At 34.1% G+C, this 14,640-nt stretch overlaps 1 protein-coding gene across 2 annotated transcripts in view; it reads left to right on the top strand.

Moving 5' to 3' along the window:
* GRM5 (glutamate metabotropic receptor 5) overlaps nucleotides 1-14,640 on the top strand; it is a 483,470-nt gene that overhangs the window by 416,326 nt on the left and 52,504 nt on the right. For both annotated transcript variants that reach the window (XM_049781307.1, XM_049781308.1), the window contains exon 8: nucleotides 174-1,113. In XM_049781307.1, the coding sequence (XP_049637264.1) occupies nucleotides 174-1,113 (940 nt within the window). The remainder of the gene's footprint in view (nucleotides 1-173; nucleotides 1,114-14,640) is intronic.

The raw sequence follows: 14,640 nt of genomic DNA on the forward strand, positions 1-14,640 counted from the left end.
ACATTTTCAGAAATAAGAACAAAACATGTGAAATTACAATAATAAATCTCTATTTGTAAAAAAAAAAAAGAAAGACAATTTAGTAAAAGGGAAAAATATAAGCTGTTTGTTCGACAAAGTAATCCAAGTAAATGTTCATTATATTTCACTATATGTCTACTGTGTCTCTGCAGGTTGCGATTTGATTCCAGTACAGTATCTTCGATGGGGTGACCCTGAACCGATTGCTGCTGTGGTGTTTGCCTGTCTTGGGCTCCTGGCTACCTTGTTTGTAACTGCAATATTCATTATTTACCGGGATACTCCAGTAGTAAAGTCCTCTAGCAGGGAACTCTGCTACATTATCCTCGCTGGCATATGCCTGGGCTACCTATGTACATTCTGCCTCATTGCAAAGCCCAAACAAATTTATTGCTACCTTCAGAGAATTGGTATTGGTCTCTCCCCAGCCATGAGCTATTCAGCTCTTGTAACCAAGACCAATCGTATCGCGAGGATCCTGGCTGGAAGCAAAAAGAAGATCTGTACCAAAAAACCCAGATTCATGAGTGCCTGTGCCCAGCTAGTGATTGCTTTCATTCTCATATGCATCCAGCTGGGAATCATCGTTGCCCTCTTTATAATGGAGCCTCCTGATATAATGCATGACTACCCAAGTATTAGAGAAGTCTACCTAATTTGTAATACCACCAACCTAGGAGTGGTCACTCCTCTTGGATACAATGGATTACTGATTTTGAGCTGTACCTTCTATGCTTTCAAGACTAGAAATGTTCCGGCTAACTTCAATGAAGCCAAGTATATTGCCTTCACAATGTATACCACCTGCATTATATGGCTAGCCTTTGTGCCAATCTACTTTGGAAGCAACTACAAAATCATCACCATGTGTTTCTCAGTGAGCCTCAGTGCCACAGTGGCACTAGGCTGCATGTTTGTACCGAAGGTATACATCATCCTAGCCAAACCAGAGAGGAATGTACGCAGCGCCTTCACCACATCTACAGTCGTGCGCATGCATGTGGGGGATGGCAAGTCCTCTTCAGCAGCCAGCAGATCCAGCAGCCTAGTGAACCTGTGGAAGAGGAGGGGATCCTCTGGGGAAACCCTAAGGTAAAATTTGTGGGGTCATTGTAGTGTATCAAGCTCCGTAGCCAAAGCAGTTGTAGTTATTTTTTCCCCTAGATTTCATAAATGGCAACTGAGTAAATCAACTATTGGAAAGTAAATGAGTGTTGGGAAAGGAATTTTCAAACTAGTTATTGAATGGCATTGTTGGGATTAATTTTATGTGGGTCCAAGTACTTAGTACCAAGTCAGAAACACAGAAGTTGTAATCTTTAATAAAAATCATAGCAAAATTGTAAAGAGATCGGGAAAACAGAGCGACAACAGCTACTGAACTAAGTAAGACTATCTCTTCACAGGATGGTAATATATATTTAGATTAAAATTCACTAGGCTCATCAAAACAGGTCAGAGCAGATGATATTGTTATTAGCAGACATGATGCTGGGAGCCCAGTGTCAAGGATTCTACACATCTAGTTGGACTAGATATGACAGATCTTTCTCAGATCCTGAGAAGCCTTAAACTCCCATCCCAAATAGAAGAATCCCATGGGAATATGAAATGCATATTTTAATTTCAAGTGATCAAATTAAAGTCTTTTGGGAAATATCTAAGTATCTAAAGAGGAAAATTAAAAAAAATTTTGCATAGAGTCTTCAAAACAATCAGTCCATTTTTCCATTTTCTTGTATAGTTTGTTCCACTTTTAAAGTTTATTATCATAAAAGAATTTGAAATATCCAATAACTTTCCTTCATGGATCAGATTCTTTATATTATTAAAAATAGCATGAGGTAATCCAAATGGTAGTGAGGGCTTTCTTTCATCCTTGATCTGGAAAAAATTCTGCAATACCAAAAGGCTATAGGTTGACTAGGTCTGCTATATTCTTCAAATTAAAAAAAAACCTAGTCAGAATATAATCTGTTTATTATGTAATATTTTCTCTAATACATGTTAAATAAGTGGAGGATAAATTTATTCTAAACTTAAGATAAATAGGTAAGTGCTATTGCTTGAATAATTCTCATGCTATAATTTATTAAATAAAATTATTTGATTTATTTTTATATGTATATCAGTCCTAATTTCTCAAAATAATAAATAATAATAAATAAACTATAATGATGGCAAAAATATATATCTAGATCTAGAATCTAGATCTACATATATCTGGATCAATATATAGATATATAGATGATCTATATATAATACATATTTATATATAATAAAGAAAACTATATATCTAGATTGATCTATGTCAATATAGATCTAGATTAATATATATGTTAAAAACTGAAAAGAATTACAAGATGCCTGATGTTTTTCTACATGGTTCAACCCACTCACATTATTAACATGTATACTTTCATCTTTCAATTATTTTCTAGTTTGTGTAATAACTCTTATCTTTTCCAGGCATATGTGCAAAGTAGCTAACAAAATCTCAGACCTATTGGAAAATAATTATGCTTCATTTTTATGCAATACAATACAATACAATACAATACAATAAAGAAAGGATTCCATTTAACTTAACTCCAAGTGTATTTTCCACTTGCTTTCATAACAACTCTCTAAAGCATCCTCTTTTCAAACATCTATAATATTAGCTTTTCTTTTATCTAAGAAAATTTATTTTCTGAAAATTTCATCAATCTATTTTTAAATGATTTAAAAAGGAAACCCTGAAGGACATCCTGATCAATAAAACAAATGTTTTTTCTTCTAAAAGTATTGGATTATAAATCTTTAGTGTTCCTAAGCATCCTAAAATCCCACTTGGGAAGACCGCTTGCAGAAATAAATGGTCATGGAGCTGGCTTTGTCACTATGTTCTCTCAAGTTTGAATACTGCTATTGCCACTTGTTCTCTCTAATCCTTAGTTTCTTCATTATCTAAATTCCTCATAGATAATAAAGAATAAATTTAATAATGCATGCAAAGGTCAAGTATAGCACTTAAGTATTTCCTTTAAAAAATAGTCCTGTGTTAGAACACATTTGGAGTGAATACCTGTTACATTATTTCTCAGCTATGAAACCAAAGACATATCTTGTTTATGACTTGATTTCCATTTTTTAATAAATGTAGTCAATTAAATACTTCAGGTTGTTGTGATAACAGATGAGTTGATGCATGAAAAGTAAAAACTACACAGTGAGAGAACTTCTTAAATATTTATTACCACTATTAATCTTGTTAATAATATTATTGCTCCATCCCTGAAAATTTATATATTATTATTGTAACCAGGATTAATCTATATAGTAAGGTTGTAGCCAGAATAAAATCAAATATGGTGGCATAGATCCATAAGCACATAGATTATACAAACTGTTCCTTTCAGGGAAGTTCCCTCTTTCCTTTTCCCAAATACTTAATAGATTCTAGAGTTTATCCTATATCTCAACTTAAGTAGAGCAAGTTCCTTGGAAATGGAAAATTTATATACCATAACCACTGTGTCTCAGTCACCGGGAAGTTCTGAGACAGGTAAAAGGCACAAAAGAAAAATGAATAAGCATTTGATAGTATATTTGTTGATGAATGGACATAGAAAGCTTATAATGTGGCAAGTATTTTTTTGCTTATCTGCAAGTGTGCATAATACTAACCACCAGTGGTTCTATATTCCATAAAATTAAAATAAAGAGTAATCTGTTTTTGAACATCTCCTACACTACTATAGCTAATATTTTCTCAACTTTGCTGTAATTCTTTAACAATTCCTATAAAAAATTACTATGTTCTGGGGCCCGGAGAGATAGCACAGTGGCGTTTGCCTTGCAAGCAGCTGATCCAGGACCAAAGGTGGTTGGTTCGAATCCCGGTATCCCATATGGTCCCCCGTGCCTGCCAGGAGCTATTTCTGAGCAGACAGCCAGGAGTAACCCCTGAGCATCGCCGTGTGTGGCCCAAAAACCAAAAAGAAAAAAAAGAAAAAACACATTACTATGTTCTACTATCTTGTTCTATATATGTAAATAAAATGGCAACATGAACAGCAAAAGTCACTGATAGTGCCAATTTAAAATGAAACATCAAACCAGAAACTCTTAGTATTTTTGACATATTTACCTAATAAGACAATGAAAAAAATTTTGACTGGATTTTTGTTAAATTGTTATACTAAAATATAAAAGTATAAGACAATTGTTGGGTTTATTTAATTTTTTATTACTTTAACAGGCCAATTTTATAATTGGACCCAATGTTCTGCTATTAAACTTCATGTTATGAATGAAATTGTACTAGATATGTAGACTAAAGATCAAAATTCTCTGACATCATTCATATAACATTTATCTAGTCTCCTTTGAAGTTATAGTCCTAAAAATAAATTCAAATTCAAAATAAATTCTTTTCCTCCATGCCTTCCATTAGAACAGAAATGAAGTATTTCTGTCCTAGACCAAAAAATATGATGCTACAGATCTGGAACAATAATACACTTATTAATGAGGCTGGCCATTCTGATCCCTGATACCATACTTGAGCAATGCCAAGAATGATCCCTATTCTCACAATTTTTTTTTGTAAAAATAAGCTATTTGGTTAAAGAAGTTTGGAAAAAATATGACTTCTCTATTATCAGAGCTAAACACTGAGCTTTAACGTTAGAAGCTAATTTTCATCTGTTACTTCTTTCTCATTTTTTTCTAAGCTTATTAAACACACATATATATTTTTGCAAGCAGCTCAGTGTTCTGGAGAATTGATACTATGAAATATAAAATCACAAAGCATCATCATAGTCAATACCTGAAATGGAGATGAGAAAGAATCAATTTCTATCTCTCTCCAGTCATGATGAGAAGATATATGTTCTTCTCTGTGTATGGAAGGAAGGAATCAAACTAACATATCTAACATTTTCTGGAAAATTAAACAGGCTTGCACTAGAGCACAGAAAAGTGTCCAGGGTCAGTCACTCACTTTACTGAAATAGCAAGTGAGATTCTTACTTAAAAGAGAATGAGTCACTATAGATTTTTTATAGGGAAACATACTATTTATGCCATCAATGTATAGAGGTCCCTGTGATTAACATTTGGGTCCTCGACACTAATTTCCAGCAAAATGTGGTATAGCATGGAATCATTGTCAGGCAGATAATGCCATGCTACTGTTTAAGATCTTCACTTAGCTACAAATTGACAAATGAACACAAAAACCAGTCTGACCTAAATAAAATGTTTAAAGTTGGAGTTCCATGTGTCTAAAGTTTTGGCTCTACAAGATCTAAAGAGTTCTTTAAGTCACAGAGTTGAGGTCCTAAGACACATTTGGTCTTTCTCAACTAAATTAGTTATATATGCTCTGTCTAGTCTAGAATGTAGAACCTTCTGAGTTAGGTGGTAGAAACATTAGAACTGTCTCCATCTTAATTAAATATAAATGTTCATATATAATATATAATTTTTATGTTTTTTTTTCTTTTTGGCCACAACTGGAGATATGTAGTACTTTCCTGGCTCTGTACTCAGAGATCATTCTTAGTAGTGCTTAGGGTGCTATTTGAATTTAAAGAGATCAGACCCAGGATAGCCATGTGCAAGGCAAGTTCCCTACATGCTCTACAAATGCTCTGGACCCTTAATTTTTTGTTTTAATTAAAAAAATAACCTTGTGTTAATCAAGGTTGTCTTGAGGACCACCTAAGCTTTCTACAGTTTGCCAGCCCTTTTATTTCCATAGCCCAAGTTACTATTTGTCTAGAGAACCAATCACTAGCTAGCATTCCTCCTTTACTATAAAAACTTTATTATTTGTGATTTCTTAGATTTGTATGAATAGGGAATTACTCTGTCTGTAGTGATGCCCATCTTGTATGTCTCTCTTAAGAATTTTCTAATTATTTCATTGAATTTATTATCTAGGCCCTTTTGATTTTCCAAGGCCCAAGTTCCCCAATGCAATTCTATGAGATTAAGCCAGTGCCTAGACTTTTCCTCACTGGAAATTCTAAGAACACTTATTATGGAGCGTATATAGTTATCACACCTTCACCACAACTTCATCTCTTATATATCCACAAACATTTACTGAGAATTTAACACTGCCAGATACAATACTAAGTTCTGTGAATATGGTAATTAATTTGTGCAATGGAGTCACAGTGACCTAATGATGTCTGAAAATGACTATAACACTGCACATAACAGACTACAGTGTGATTATGAATCTGAGAAACAGTGGCAGCATTTAGGGCTCACACCACAATCACAGTGATTTGATTGCTCATATATTAATCAATAATTCTCTATTCTAATATTATTAAAAACAACTTGAAAGTCAAGTTTCCACTGAGCTCCAGTTATTCACAAGTGCTTAGAGATTTTAGAGATACAAAAATAAATTTAAAAACAGTCTTTGAGAAGCATTTATATTCCTAAGAAAAATGTATATACAGAATTATATTATATCTTCATTAAATTTTATGGTAACAGTGGGCTTAAAGGTGCAAAATTCTACATGGTAAGAATTAGAAAAGTTTTCCAAATGAACCAATTCAAACAAGAAAATTTGTTTAAGCACTTTGATCACTGATAGAAGTTTTCAGGTTTTCTGTATTAGATAATATAGGGTAGAGTCATACATTTTCTGCTTGGTAAGAAGTGCCCCAGTTGGTGTGATTTTTCTTCCTGAACATCCTTAAATCTAGTCACTTTCTATTTGATTTTCTATTCTGAACTACATACTATTTCCTACTTTCATTATACTACACAGTCAATTACATTGGTAAAATGAACTCTGCTGTGCAAGGACAGCAAGGACAAAATCAACCAACTAGGATTTAAATTCCAGTACTACATGTACCCAGCATATTATACAGTGAAGCCATAAAGGACCTGAGTATGAGGAGGTGTAGTTCTTGGGGACGACAGCACTGCTGAAGTGTTAGGTATTCTCAGAAGCATTTCAAGGCCCAAGTAACAGCATCTTCTCTTGTCTTTATAAGAAACTGATAGTCTACTTTCCAAGAATAATTTGTGACCTAACAAGCTCTCCTGATCACCACTCAAATATACATTGCCACTAAATGCACGATACTGTAGCATTTACTATTTACCTGCTTTCATGTTTCTATTGAGGCAGTTTTTTTTTTTTTTTTATCAAACAAACCCACTCCCAGATGCTCTGAACTTTTTGTTGGTCAAGTCAGACTCATCCTCAAAATCACTTCAACTACTAAGTTTGACTTCACCCTCTGAGAGTGCCTTAGATTCCCTTCCTTCTGATTGAAATAATATCCTTTTCTTATACTCAAGGGCATGTGCATAGGAATGTATATATGCATAAAAATATTATACAATGAATTAATAAGCATACCCATTTTCTATGCCATTGCCATATGTAAAAGGTTGAAGTACATAGTCAACACTTAAAAATATTTATTAAATGGACGTTTGTTATCGATGGATGGGAGGGAGGATGAGTGGATAGAAAGAGGGGTAAATGAATGGATGGAAAAATACTGATGTTTTAGTGACAGTGACATTTTCCCAAAGGAGGGATGAAGAAGTATTGAAAATATAGTTCAATGATCTGGAAAGTATAGAGCTATATTTCCAGCATCCTCAATATCCCTTATCCCTCTCTCCACACACTGAAAGATATAACCTGGTGGCCTCCAATTACTACCAGAATCCTAAGCATCCAACACAAACCACCTGTTTAGTATTTCCAGAAGTTTCCCCAACACTGAAAAGGCCACATTCCTATCAAAACTGAGGTATTAAGACAGTTAATAAGAACATCTATTGAGCTGTGGCCAATCATGGCTCCAAAATTTTTACATGTATTCTTTCAATTCTCAAAACATTCTTCATTTCACAAATAAGGTAACAATGACAAATTGAGATTAATTTACTTGCTTTAGCTTAAATAAGAAGTTAGCTTCAGTATCCATGCAAATAATAATTAAATAATGGATTAAAATGTTTCTTTTCTTTTAATACATTGTACTTTAAACCCCAAAGAACTGACACTTTAAAAAATGGCAGTTAGAGTGAAACTCCTCCAAGCAGCTTCCCTAAATGCATCTATAGCTTTATTACACTGTAATTATTAATCCATTTAACCATCAACTAACCTTGATTTTGATTGCTATCTTTATGAATAAAAAATATACAGAAGTTTCTAGATAAAATTTAACCTTAAGATTTATGAATATATATAGATTTTGTTTGTAGAAATAAAGTCTAACTTTGACTATTTATAAATGCTCATATCTTATCATTTATACTATCATCACACTGGAACTTACATTACTTCCCTGTGAATTAAAAATATATATTTTTGTATATAATCTCATGACATAGGCAAGAAGTCCTTGCCTAGATATAATTAGATTGCTGATGCCTAGAAGTATAAAGACTAATATGGCATTACTGTGCCTTTACAAAAAACTCACAGTGTAGTGGGGACACCAAAAATACACAGATCATTAAATATTGTATAAAGGGATAAAATACAGGAAGTACAGTGAAATCAGAATTCACTAAAAAAGGACATCCTGTCCAAACTGGAGATTCCAGAAAGATTTTATATAAGGATGGTACCTCTGAATATCAAAGGATGATTGACCAAGTGAGCAAAAATATTAATATATAATATTCTTGGGAACAGAGTAAATGACCACCCAGAGACATTATGCACAAAACAATGAAATTATAAATGAATATAAAATGTCTGTAGACAGATTACAGCAAATGGTGTGTAATGGCTCAATGGAAAGTGTTTGAACACCTGAGAAGCTGTCATTTAACCACTTAACAACATTCCAACTCCTTCAGTGGTCTCTCGCTATATATTTTCTACATATCTCTCTACAAAATTTAAATCTTCACATACTCATGTTCACCACCTATTTGATATCTTTCCACCCAGCTCCAACAAAAATTGTGTCATAACCTCTTGTGTACTCTGCCAGAGAACACATAAACTTGTATTACCATAATGATGATTTATTTCAACCTTTATGCTCTACATACTGTTGACTAAGAATGTTATTACAGAGACTATTAAAATACTTTTATTTATCTCATTGGATCTTCAAAGAATATTTTAATAAAAACTATTGCCCCAACTCACAAAAAATAAATCAATAAAATTAAGAAATGGAGAAGTCGGTATATTTTCATTTAGTGCAAATTTAAAAACAAATGAAAACAAAATTTAGGTTTCTGTCCAGCCATATATATTTTTAAACTCTTTCCCATTCTAAGACTGTCTTTCTGACAGATTTAGTTTTCAACCATGTCTCTCATTTTGTCACTGATGTATTAAATCACCATACATGAATTTCTGTCTCATTAAATATTTGTATTTTGATTCGGATTTTTACTCTCAGAGTAAAAAAGATGAATATTTTTTCTCTCTCTAGGCAGATAAGTCAATGATCCACTACAGACTTTATGGTTCCAGTGTCTTGCTCGTATTTTGACTTGGTAGAAGTTGTTCAATAAAGGAAAGTGAGCCTCCAATCCTGACTTTGACAATTAGTATTGTGGGTATCTGGTTATTCTGGGTATCTGGGTATTCTGGGTTTCTGGTTTGAATTACAAATATAACTCATTACTCTATACTGAAGCTTCAGATATGGAATCACCAGATTTCCACTATATTGCTAAGTGGTAAGTTTAAAATGTTCTATTAAACAATTTATTTTAGAAGTCAGGCTTTCCTCAGAGTTTATGTGATTTTTAGGCGTTAGCCATTTTTCTCATTGCCATGACGATAACAAATTTATATTTTGTCATAAAAATATACTTTTAACTTCTCTCAGAACATATGGATACATTTTACTTAATGATGCAGAAACTAAATGAAGAATCACTGTGATAATTATATCCATATATAATAAGAATTTCCCTCTGGTGAAAAAAAAAGTCACAGCATTTCTCACATGCTCCCTCTGACTGTCTGGCTTAAGCATCACACTAACACACACTGAAGGGACACTGCCAGAGAATGTGCTGAGTGAGATGGTACAGACCAAAATACAAGCCAACATTGTTGTCTCCTTTATATAGTTATTCTTTCCTTAATATGGAAAACAAAAAGATACTATGACTTAGTAAACAAAAACAGATCTTATTCTGCTCTTTGAAATAAACATTAGAGGACACAGCTATAGTACAGTGGGGTGAGCATTTGCCTTGCATGCTGCCAACCAGGGTTCAATCTTAGGCATCCTATATGGTCCTGTGAGCCCACTGGAAGTGATTCCTGGGCGTAGAGCCAGGAGAAACCCCTGAATACTGCTAGATGTGTCCCAAAACAAAATAAAAGAATAAAAATCCGATTTGGGGACCAGAGCCATAGTACAATGGGTAGGGTGTTTACTTTACATACAGCTGATCTAGGTTCAATCCCTGGCATTCCATTTGGCCCTCTGAGCACCACCAGGAGTAATTTATAAAAACAGAGCAAAGAGTAACCCTGGAGTACTGCCAGATGGCCTAAAAATCACAAAAACAATTGAAATTAACATTAACTCAAAATCAGTATTAAGTGAAACAAAAGAAGTTCCTAGTGAAGTCAAACCTAATTTCACTCAGAATTTATTAAACAAATTCAAATGACATGTGTCACATGGTATAATGTTTTTAAGGAAAGTCTAAGAGTGGAGTTTGTAGCCAAGGTAGATGGAAGAAAAATTTTATTCACATTCACTAAGAATTCAGGTAGTTCTGGAAACTCTTGGCCCAAACAAACTGTCCACATCATTTTTTACATTCTACTATGGAGATAATCAAGGAAGCAAATATTCTTACTCAAGCTTACTTGAAGTTAAAGCTGATGTGAATTTGGACAACAATGTGTTTTGCACTAATCTAAATAATACTCTCTGGGTTTCAAGTACTTTCATGCCTGCAAATCTCTATCTTTTCACCCCTCTTGTGATCATAAATTTTCACTATATCTCTTTGATGCTCTTAAATCTTTCTCAAATGTTTGTTGTTGTTATTGTTATTGTTATTGTTGTTGTTTTGTTTTTTTGTTTTGGGCCCACACCTGGAAGTGCTCAGATATTACTCCTGGTTCTGTGCTCAGAAATTGCTTCTGGCTCGGGGGACTGGGGATTGAACCCAGTTCCATCCTGGGTGAGCTGCGTGCAAGGCAAATGCCCTATCACACCACTCTGGCTTCTGTCAGCTGTTTTTTTTTCACTCCTCAGTTTTTTAACAATTTCCCTTAGAATGCTATTTTACTTATTAGTTTCTTTTATGCTATAGTTTCAAAGATCTCTAATAACAGAGATTTTGCCTGGAAAGACAAACTGATTGCAGAGATAGGAGTAACCCCTGAACATCACCATGTGTGGCCCTAAAACAAAACAAACAAAAAATTGCTACAAAACTAAATGTCGGGTATAACAAGGAAATTGAAGAATATAGTAGGAAGAAAAATTTTTGCATACATGGCAATGAAAAGATTATCATTTCTAATAATGCTCAGGCAGTATAAATTAGTGTGCAATAGCATGACACTGACAGATCATAATTTTAGAGTTTCTAAGATCACAATTTTGTAAATTATATAATGAGTATCATTATATTATTTCAAAATAAGAAAATTGAAGCTGAAATTTAGTAATTTATCTAAGATGTTCCTGTTGATATGAAACAATGTGGGATTACAATATAAGGACTTCTGGATCTGAACAGCATATTTTTCTACAATAGCATGATTTATAACTTTTCAGAAGATCATATCAAATGAGTAATTATACTTTCTTTCTGTCTACTCCATATCAGAACTTTTACTCTGCAGACAGAACCCTCCCTACCCATTTGGGATAAGCTAATAACAATGCTATTACAACTTAACCATTGATGTTGGTTGGTTTGTTAAGCATATTTTCCTCTATGTTCATTTGTTAAATTACAAAAAAAAAATTAAAGATGGTTAAATGTTCCTCCATCGTCACCCATTGTGACTGAGTGGGGCTCAATCAATGTCCAAATAGTGTATCATCTGTTGTTTCCCTACATTCAGGTATAAAGGGACAATTGCATCAGTGACAAAGAGAAAAGATGTTTAGCAGAGAATGGAAAGGTATTGACATATAAATTGGCTAAGTATCTCACTGTGTGATTACTCTATATTATCAATATGAAAACAAAATGAAACAAGCAAGAAAATTGCTACAAGGACCGAAGCTATAGCACAAGTGGTAGAGCATCTGCCTTGCCCACACTAGCCTAAGATGAACCTTGGTTTGATCCCCTGGCATCCCATATGGTATCCCATATGGCATCCCATATCCCAAGCCAGGAGCGATTTCTGAGTGCAGAGACAGGAGTAACCCCTGAGCATCAACGTGTGTGGCCCTAAAACAAAACAAAACAAAATTGCTACAAAACTAAATGTCAGGTATAACAAGGTAATTGAAGAATATAGTAGGACGAATAATTTTTTTGCATACATGGCAACATATCTTTCCTTGGATTTCACAAATGTGTTATTTTATATGGTCAGGACTTTCGGGATGTGATCAGTGTCAAAATGTTTTGAGACAATCCTGGATTATCAAAGTAAATCTTGTTATGAAAGCCAGGAGTAACAGGAAACAAATTTTAAAAATGATGCTCTACTGTCTTGAAATATGGAAGTCTAAAAGTCAAGAAATAAAGGTAATATATAGAGGCTTGAAAGCTCAAGAAAATGGTATGCTGTGGCCATTAACCATAATAAAACTAAAACGATTGTTTCCTTTGACATCTGTTCAGCAGGGTCTGTCACACACACAAAAAATTAGACAGTCTTTGTCTCAAGTTCAGGTTTTAGTTAACCTCAATAAGGAAATTGTCTCCTCTCCTATCGATAACTCTCAGGCTCAAATATGTGAACTATTGTTATGTTAATGAGTACATGGGTGGTGTTCTTTACATGAATGAAACCCAAATACAATCATGTATGTAATAAAGTTGGTTAAATAAAAAAATTAAATAAAGAATAGTAATAACCTAGAACCACAAACAATACAATAATGCCCTCTGCATTTCTATATTTATAGCAGTGCTTTGTAAAGTAGCCAAAATCTGGAAACCACCCAGATGCCCAACAATAGTGAGTGGCTAAAGAAACAGTGGTACATCTGCATAATGGAATACTAAACAGTCGTTAGAAAAAAATGAAGTCATCAAATTTGCCAATACATGGATGAATATACCTATACATTGAGTGAAATAAGTCAGAGGGAGAGAGAGATAAACACAGAATAGTCTCACTCATCATCTGTGGGATTTAAGAAAAATAAAAGACCGTGTAGTAATAGTAACCAGAGACAATAGAGATGTGGGCCAGAACCACAAGCCCATGATATGAAGCTTACAACAAAGAGTGGTAAGTATAGTTAGAGGAATAACTACACTAGCAACTACCATAACAATGATAGAGAGAGAAATACATTGCCTGCCTTGAAGAAAGGCAGGGGATAGGGGAGGAAGAAAATGAGGGACATTGGTGGCAGGAAAATAACATTGGTGAAGGGGACTGTGCATTTTATGGCTGAAATCCAATTACGAACATGTTTGTAACCATGGTGCTTAAATAAAAAATATTTTAAAAAAGAACAGTATGCAGATATTTTAATATAACAGATTTGAATATTTACAAAGCTGTGACCGTAAGGTGATACACAATCAGCATGTACTTTCAAAGAATAGCATTAAAGTCATGTAATTTTCTTTTCTGTTCCTTGTCTGGGCACACTTTGTCAAATTATTCTATTCTTTCCTGTTTCATACGGGACATTATTCTAACCTTGGAGTTATTTTTAAGTGGAAGATTCTCCACAGTTTGTCCCTAGAGCCTCTTTAAAGGAATGCAATTCTGGTAAGAGGTGTAAAGTTAACTAGTGATAACTCTCAGCCCAGTGAAAGCCATTTAAGACTTCTGCTTTCCAGAACTATAAGTTATTTGTATTGTTTAATGTCACTCTAAGTTTGTGATCATCTGTTACAACAGCAATAAAAAACAAATATACTCCCTCTCAGCCCTGGAGCTCAAATAAATAAATGAAGCCATCCTGACCCCATTTGGGCTAAAAGACTTAAATCATCTTGTCTCAGGCAAACAAGCAGAGAGAGAAAAAATTTTTTTGTATTCCAGCTAAAACTCCATACAGTTTCCATAACATTCTACAAAGCCTTGCTATCCCATCTCTCCTCTCTTTCTCTCTCTGTCTCTCTCCTCTCTTTCTCTCCTTTCTCTCTCTCGATCTCTCTCCTCTTTCCTTCATTTCTTTCTCTCAGTCTCTCTCCTCTCTCCTCTCTTTCTCACCCTCTCTCTCTCCTCTCTTTCTCTCCCTCTTTCTTTTTCTCCTTCTCTCTCCCCCACTCTCTCAAATACACATACACAATGCAATAAAAAATCAGAGACAACTGAGGAATAGAACATTTATTTATTTTTCCCTTGATTGATTTCAAGTAGTACTTGGTAAATTGCCCCTTTGTTGTCAAAGAAGATAAAAGAAAAGCCAGTTGTGTCTTCCTACTCACGTTTCGTAAAGAAAAAAAAAGCACCTGTTGAATAACACCGATTCAATTGAA

This window comes from Suncus etruscus, chromosome 9 (genome assembly GCF_024139225.1).
Source record: "Suncus etruscus isolate mSunEtr1 chromosome 9, mSunEtr1.pri.cur, whole genome shotgun sequence".
In the NCBI taxonomy this organism is placed as follows: Eukaryota; Metazoa; Chordata; class Mammalia; order Eulipotyphla; family Soricidae; genus Suncus; species Suncus etruscus.